Genomic DNA, 8,007 nt, shown 5'->3' with positions numbered 1-8,007 from the left:
GAGTGGGGCGTTTGGGGACCATAACTCTAGGCAGTACATTTAACCACTCAACAACACAACACAAGGCAAAACATTTATGCCGAAAAGCTAATCTTAGAGCAAAACAAAACATCTACCAGTCATTTCATTTATTCTTGAAGAAGAAATAAAATGTATCAATCCATCCATCATTCCATTCTCTTCATTATCAAAGGTTGGGTTGAGGAGGCCGCAAAAAGTCAAGTATCACATAAGATACGTTTTAAACATGACTTCCCATTTATATAATTGTAAATACCAGAGGAAAACAGCAGGAACAGTCTGTTCATATTTGTGCAACTTCATACCGTTCAACTGCTTTCCCCTCCAGCTCGGAAGGTGGCGGTAATGCATGTGAAGCTGGTTTAACGCCAAGCGCAAAAATCATTCAAATAAGTAAAGCAACGAGCAGAAGCGTCTCCTGCGTTATTTTGAATTGCAATATTGGAATTTCACAACTTTTCCACATCAAATGATGATTAGAAGCAGCAGAGGCTCGTCGTAAACTGCGTCGGAAGTCGGGAACGTTGACTGCAGACTTGACAAAGGTGAAAACTAGCAACGCAAATGTGTGTTCTCTATGACCGGAGTTTTCTAACCCTGATCTAGTCCGCTTTGTGCTCTCACATTCTCCCTTTTTGCCTCATCAGACAATGGCCACGCCGAGCAAGACGCCGCCCGGAGCCGATCCGAAGCAGCTGGAACGGACTGGTACCGTTCGGGAGATCGGCTCACAGGCTGTGTGGTCGCTGTCCTCCTGCAAACCGGGTCAGCACGCAGCTCTAAAAGTTTCAGAACCCAAGGACCGTGGAGGTTTCCCCACAAAACCAAAAATTAGGATAATGGAATAGCAAACATGAAATCATTGACATAACAAAACGATAAGAAATAACGACCCGCCGAGAGCACAATGTATCAATAACCTGAAACATGCAAAATGGCCAGAATGATGCAAACCCAACCAAAGTACGCAAGTTTGTCATTCATCCGGGTCAATGTCAGCCGTGGTCGGACACCACCTGACCGCTATGCCCCTCCCTCAGGGTTCGGCGTGGACCAGCTGAGGGACGACAACCTGGAGACGTATTGGCAGTCTGACGGATCCCAACCGCATCTGGTCAACATCCAGTTTAGGTATGTGCTAGTGCCCTTGCTCCCGTATGTGCGACACCGTTTTGTTGTCTCACCGCTATGTCCATACAGGAGGAGGACCATGGTGAAGATGTTGTGCATATACGCCGACTACAAGTCAGACGAGAGCTACACGCCCAGCAAGATCTCCGTCAGAGTGGGCAACAACTTCCACGACCTGCATGAAGTCAGGGTAAGATAAGATAAGAAAACTTATTTTTCTCACAATGGAGAAATTCCCAATTCACAGCAGCAAATTTATGAAAGGGAGAAGTAGAAGAACAAAAAGTACATAATTATAAAATATAAATATAAGCATTTCAAAAATGGGTGAGTGGGGGTAAGTCGAGGGTTTCAGGTCTGTCTATTTAATAGCCTGACAGCAGTCGGCAGGCACGAGTGGCAGTAGGTCTCCTTCTTGCAACGCGGGTGTATCAGTCTCTGGCTGAAGGAGCTGCCCAGTGCTGTCAGGGTGGCCTGGAGGGGGTGGGAGGGTCTGTCCATCATAAGCTTTTAGCTTGGCTAGCATCCTCACTTGCCTGTGATTCGGGAGTTGGGATTGAGTGAATGGTTCCGAATGCATCCACTGCATATGAAATGTAATTTTTCCTCATTAAAATGCACAACAAAAATTTGATTTTTTTTTGGGGGGGGGGGGCTTGAATGGATTAATTGCATTTCTATTCATTTCATTGTGAGACACAAATGTTTTGAGTTCAAATCAACTCGCATGTCAATTTCTGTGGCATAATAGTGTGACATTCAACAAATGCACAATTGTGCAACACAATAATAAGATTGTATTGCTTGAAGCTGACTGTGTTTTACCAAACTAATCCACACAGTGCACATTGTCTATCCGCATTGTGCTACTTCAGTGGTGTCAAACATACGGCCCGTGGGCCGGAACCGGCCCCCAAGGAGGTTCGATCAGGCCCGCAGGGTAATTTAAAAGTAAAAAAAATACATAAATGACACGGAATGAATTTTTTAATAAGCTGCAATTCATGGATCATCCGCTACGGGAACACTGTTTTGATCAGAGTAGAAGACAACATTGTTTTGATCAGAAGAAGAAGAGAACAGCAGTCTCAGTCGGTCACTGAGACAGACTCAACACAGCAGTAAAAGCCAGCTACCTAATTGCTAGCTAGCGAAATAGCATTAGCATCAAAGCCGTATTCCAACGGTGACTTTGTTAAACGATGCATGATGAAGGCGGCTGAACTTGTATGTCCCGAGAAGCGACATGCTTTTGCCAACAAAGGAAGTACATGATATTTTGGTTATTTATAGCAGAGTATGGTATAATTTTAATGGTCCGGCCCACTTGACTTCTACCGAGGCCGTATGTGGCCCACAATGTCAAATGAGTTTGACACCCCTGCTCTACTTGGACTCGATCTTTCTTGACGTCATTCAGAGAGCGAGAGCGAACACGTACCTGATGTGGCTGTCTTCCGTTTGCTCTTCTTTCCATCTTGGTGCGTGCAGCAGTTGGAGATGGTGGAGCCCAGCGGTTGGATTCACGTGTCGCTCCTGAACCAGCTGAGCAACGAGCCCGTCCGGACCTTCATGATCCAGATCGCCGTGCTGGCCAACCACCAGAATGGCCGAGATACGCACATGCGGCAGATTAAAGTGTACACGCCGGTGCAGGAGAGCTCCGTGGGCAAGTTCCCGCCTTGCACCACCGTCGACTTCATGATGTACCGGACCATCAGGTGATGCGCCGCGGATGGCGCAATCGTCCGCCGCGTGTCGCCGCGATGACTTGCGCTGACCTTGTTTCTTCTTTGTACTTTGAATTGTTTGCCCTTTGCCACAGCTGTGCCCCTTTTTTTCGCACCCAAATAAACCTCTTCTCAACATTCAACATCTTTCAAAAAGTCGTCTTGACTGACATCTTGCACTGTGTACCAAAAGCATTTGTACAAGCTTTTCTTTTATTTACATGAGCTCTCTCACACACATGACAGGTGCGACAAGTAATTGATGAATTGTCAAACAAATCGATTAATCGTTTCGCGACATTGACTTCAATTTGTCCATTGTCTTGCAAATTCAAACTGTCACCAGTTATTCTGACGTCCGTTGTGAAAGCAGACCGTTTTTTTTTTGTTTGTTTTTTTCAAATAAAGACATTTTCAAACATCTGCTTTGACTTTGGAAACCGAACATCGCCATCTTCTGACGGATGCCACAGACCAAAGCAGAAAGATCCTGTTTTGGAATGAAGGGATGGGAATTTAATAAAATGTAAAGAAAAAAAAAAAACAACTGACAGATGAATCGATTATTAAAATACTCGTTAGTTGCAGCCCTGACACACACACGCACACACACACACACCTGCGCCTGTCTTGTGGATGCAAGCATTTAGCTTCATTTCTGGCAGGCAGTGGCTATAAAGTTCTCGTTATGAAGAATAATCAGATGATTCTTATGCATTTCAGTTCAAACACTTTGATTGGGGAATCACATTGTCACTCTTCACAGGCAATTCAATCCCCAAACAACACACTAATTCATGACAGCACAATATTTTGGCCACGGAAAAGTTAACAAGTGCGTTGATGGATGGGAGCCAAAAGAGGGAAACGATCCCTGCAAAGCGTGCAATGGGGAGTGTCAACCATACGGACCATGACAACACAGCTGTCGGTCCGACGCCGAGTTCCCAGTTGATTAGCAGCAATAGTAAGTCAGCACTTTCCGGTGCTGGAAAATGTTTTGCGTCCTCAAAACTCGGGTCACCTTGCGATCGGGTCCGGCGGAAAAATCCCTTTTTAATGAACGGAATCCTCCGCGACGGAATCTTGGTCCGACTCGGTCTGTCCCTTCTGGTCCGTCTGCTGCTCGTCCAGGTCGAAGTCCAGCACCAGCAATTTGGTCTCCTCGGTGCCCATCCTGCTGCCGGCCGCGCAAACCAGCCTGGTGTCGGAGGCCTTGATGCGCCACACCACGCCACCTGGCCGGCGCGCCGAGGGAATGGAATTGATTATCGTGTTCATACACCTGCTATTAGATTCATGACTTTTGTCTTCGGGCAGTAGGCGGGGGACACCCTGAACCGTTTGCCTGCCAATCGCAGGGCACACACAGACGAACAACCATCCGCGCTCACACTCACACCGAGGGACTATTTAGAGTGTTCAATCAGCCTGTCATGCATGTTTTTGAAATGTAGGAGGAAACCGGAGTACACGGAGAAAACCCACACAGGGCCGGGGAGAACATGCAAACTCCACACAGGAATGCCGGAGCCGGGATCAAACCCACGACCTCTGCACTGTGAGGTCAACGTGCTAACCACTTGACCATATTCTGAGTAAATGTTACTCTTTGAACTTTAAAGTCCTGTAAAGTGAAAATAAATGTCTTGAAAAAGTTGACACTCAACAGAAGAGTGGGTTGTTAACATTCATGCTAATTTTCAATGATTAAAAAAAAACAAAAAAACAGTAAAATTGTTACATTCATTTTTACAGTCACACTTGCGGCACTGGACCAGGAGTGAATCTTCAGAATGGATCAAAATCTCTTCACTCGGTACTCCGGGCACATCATTGTAAAATGTGGGTGAGTGATTTATGTTCTCATCCAATATAATATTTGAATCGTTTGGAGTACAATGAATCGACTACTTCCAGTAAAATGTACTCTCTTCAAAGTGTACATTTTACTGTATTTGGACTGGGACCTAATAGCTTTATGAGAGTACAATGTCCGCTACGAAATTTACCATGTACAATTTTTGGTTATAGGAGTATGCGTCTTTAAAAAAAAAAAAAAAGTAACATTTTAAGGCTTTTTTTTAACTATAGATATATTTTAACTCGGAGTGCTAATAATCATGCATACTATAAATTGATTGCAAGCTACGGTTAGAGAAGCACTGGCCCATGCAACACAAAGGTGTGTGGAAACGGTTGCTTACCGGATCCGCAGCTCGGCAGCGCTACCACGTCACGCAGCCAGGCGCCCGTTTGGAGGTCCCACAGTTTGACCGTACCGTCGTCCGAGCTGGACAGGACCAGACCTCGGCAGAACTGCAGGCACGTCACCGCCGACCGGTGCTTGTTGGGACCTGGCGGAGACGACGGTGGACCGTCAATGATGGGCTCAATTTACGCGGCGCCGACGACCTCACCTTGCAGAGTGTGAAGACAGCGTCCCGTCCGGATGTCCCATACGCGAACGGTGGAGTCGGCGTTGCCGGACACCAGGATGCGGTCCCGCAGCTCCATCCCGCTGGTTAGCGACTGGTGGCCCGTCAGGGTGTGGACGCAGCTGCCTGCGGGGAGACACGGCCGGTGGAAATCATAGCCCGCTCTTCATAGGCCGGCCCATTCCTCCATCAAACATCCCACCTGTTTCCGCGTCCCACACTCGGATGGACGTGTCAAGCGAGCCGCTAACCACGAAGACGCCGTCAAACTGCATAAAGCACACCTACAGTATGTGAATCGGGCCTTTCAAAGTTCTCAATTAGGACAAAGTCATCTTCATTCAAGTTATATTTCATTTGCCTCCCACAAAAGCAAATCTTGTGCATCGACTTCCATGATTCTTGCAAAAATCTCCCCAAATGTCAAACTTTCATATGTAATCAATACAAATCTTGAGACATGACAACATTGTTTCCCCTCCCTTCCAATGAAGGCACACTCAGATAATCCAAGAATACAGTGAAACTCCTCTACAACGAAAACTACAAAATACCCCCTAGTGTGAAAAAAATTTCATGCATTAAAACCATTTCCACTTTTCTGTTCCCCCTACAACGAAAAATCCCCCTGTTGCGTAAGACGATATCTTTTTCTCTGCCCTTGCCTCGCAACGAGATTCACTACAACAAAAACAAGCCTTCCGCAAAAGTCTAATCCAACCTCAGCCTCCAGCGACTCCTACTGTTTTGTTGGGAAACGGCAACAGTAAACACCACAGTGGTTTACACATGCGCAGTAGTCCAGGAAGTATTTGTTATTGTTAGTTTCAGACGCAGCGCGAACGTTCCATTGCTAAAATGGCTACAAAACGGACCTTTTCATGCCAAGGACTTAAGAAAAGAAGAGTTCTGACGCTTGAAGACAGGGTAAAAGTAATCAAAATGAAAGATGGAGGAAGCAAAATAAAAGACATTATGGAAGAAATTGATGTACGTGAAAGTAAATGCTGATTGTAAATGTCGCAATTTCTTTCCCTTTTTTCTTTCTAACACTGGCTATATGAAGTGTCAAATAAGTTTATGCTCATACTTATGCACTATTGGAATAAAAATAAAGAGTCCACATGTGTTTGTGTGTGTTTAAATCTGAGATAAATTTGCTATGGTGAAAAGTCCCCTGTTGTGAAAAATTTCTTGCTGCAAACATAATTTCGTTGTAGAGGAGTTTCACTGTTTTCATGTGGTGTGGTGTGGGAGGAGCTTTCGATGGGGTCTTTCATGGAGTCGGTCCACCCAAGTGAGTGCATGCCCACTTTCAAATGACAACACAAACATTTACTGGAAATGATGTTGTGGACAGCAAAGAATTTCCCCACTTTGATTCTTGTGTGTGTGTGTGTGTGTGTGTGTGTGTGTGTGTGTACGTGTACCTGCAGTGAATACACCCGGTTGGTATGTCCCTGCAGAGTGTGGAGACACGCCTCCGTTTGGGGGTCCCACACCTTCACCATGTAGTCGTAGCCCCCCGACACCACGCGGCGTCCATCGTACTGGACGCAGCGCACGGCCGCCACGTGGCCCGTCAGCACGTGCTCGCAGCGACCGCTCGACACGTCCCACACGCGCACGGTCGTGTCCCTGGAGCCCGACACCACCCTGAAAGGCGAACAAGCACACACACACACACACGCCTGGAAAAAAACTCGGACGCTCCTATCATAACATGCCGCTGAATCCGTTTTCCAACCTAAGGAGTACAAGTTGTCCGAAAACTCAAAAACCAATGCGCAAGTCAAGTACAAAGACCTGGGCGTTTTGTTACCGGTTGCCGTGGAGATGCATGCAGCGCACGGTAGACGTGTGGCCGTGCAGTACGTGGACGGATTGGCCACTGTCGGCGTTCCACACACGCAGCGTCCGGTCGGTGGAGCCGCTGATCACCGCGGTGGCCGCCATCTGACTGCACCACACGCCGCCCGTGTGGCCCGTCAGCGTACGCAAACACTGACCACAACACCAGAAACGCACAGTTGAGGAAATACACGCAACATATTTGCAAAAGTGCGCACACCCCGCGATAAATGGCAATGTGGCACCCAGACGCTCGCGTGCGCACATACTCCCACCTTGCCAGTGATGGCCGACCACACTTTGAGCGTGTTGTCGTCAGAGCCGCTGACAATGAGGTCACCGCTGAACTGGAGACATGTGATCACGTGGTCGTCGTGACCTTTCAGCACCTGTGGGTACATGCACTCAGTCCCTATTCACGTGTGCGCCTGCGCTCGTGCGCATACCTTGGCCTGGCGCTCGTCCCCTTTCCTCCAGTTGTTGTCGATGCGGTGTTGTCGTATGTACGTCGACTTCCACGTGACGCAGCTCCTGCGGCGAGGTGACGCGCACTCGGACACGTCTATGCACGACAGATAATAAACATCAGATGAAAAATGACACATGTCAGTGGTTTTGATGACTGGTTTCGCATACGAAGGTGCTCCAGCCCACGCGCCAGGCGGCCGGCTCACCTTCCTCGCGGCACTTTTCCCTCCACAGCAGGTTGTCCTCAGCCAGGATTCGCCAGTACCTGCAGGTCTGAGCCGCCTGCAGCAGGTCTCTGGGAGCCAGGAAGTTCAGCACATACAGAGCCAGCTGAGGACACACACACCCACACACACACACACACACAC

The 8,007-nt window shown here is 47.6% G+C and overlaps 2 protein-coding genes across 2 annotated transcripts in view; one reads left to right on the top strand and one right to left on the bottom strand.

The window, feature by feature from the left end:
* Positions 1–387: 387 nt before the first annotated feature.
* Positions 388–3,273, top strand: anapc10 (anaphase promoting complex subunit 10). Its single transcript, XM_019871356.1, has 5 exons — positions 388–566; positions 669–786; positions 1,062–1,152; positions 1,222–1,342; positions 2,644–3,273. The coding sequence occupies exons 2-5, from the start codon at positions 672–674 to the stop codon at positions 2,875–2,877; spliced, it is 561 nt and encodes a 186-aa protein (XP_019726915.1). The 5' UTR covers positions 388–566; positions 669–671; the 3' UTR covers positions 2,878–3,273.
* A 1-nt stretch (position 3,274) lies between these two features.
* Positions 3,275–8,007, bottom strand: part of LOC109516637 (F-box/WD repeat-containing protein 7-like) — a 7,762-nt gene continuing 3,029 nt past the window's right edge. The window contains exons 5-13 of the mRNA XM_019871355.1: positions 7,846–7,969; positions 7,618–7,733; positions 7,447–7,560; positions 7,143–7,324; positions 6,751–6,976; positions 5,523–5,589; positions 5,303–5,446; positions 5,090–5,239; positions 3,275–4,120 (exon numbers count right to left, since the gene is read on the bottom strand). Of these exons, the coding sequence (XP_019726914.1) occupies positions 3,939–4,120; positions 5,090–5,239; positions 5,303–5,446; positions 5,523–5,589; positions 6,751–6,976; positions 7,143–7,324; positions 7,447–7,560; positions 7,618–7,733; positions 7,846–7,969 (1,305 nt within the window). The 3' untranslated portion in view covers positions 3,275–3,938. The remainder of the gene's footprint in view (positions 4,121–5,089; positions 5,240–5,302; positions 5,447–5,522; positions 5,590–6,750; positions 6,977–7,142; positions 7,325–7,446; positions 7,561–7,617; positions 7,734–7,845; positions 7,970–8,007) is intronic.

The sequence above is a fragment of the Hippocampus comes genome, unplaced genomic scaffold, assembly GCF_001891065.2.
Source record: "Hippocampus comes isolate QL1 unplaced genomic scaffold, H_comes_QL1_v1.1 scaffold83, whole genome shotgun sequence".
NCBI lineage: Eukaryota > Metazoa > Chordata > Actinopteri > Syngnathiformes > Syngnathidae > Hippocampus > Hippocampus comes.
Note: the sequence above shows the minus strand (reverse complement) of the source record. Positions and strands in the feature narration are given on the sequence as shown.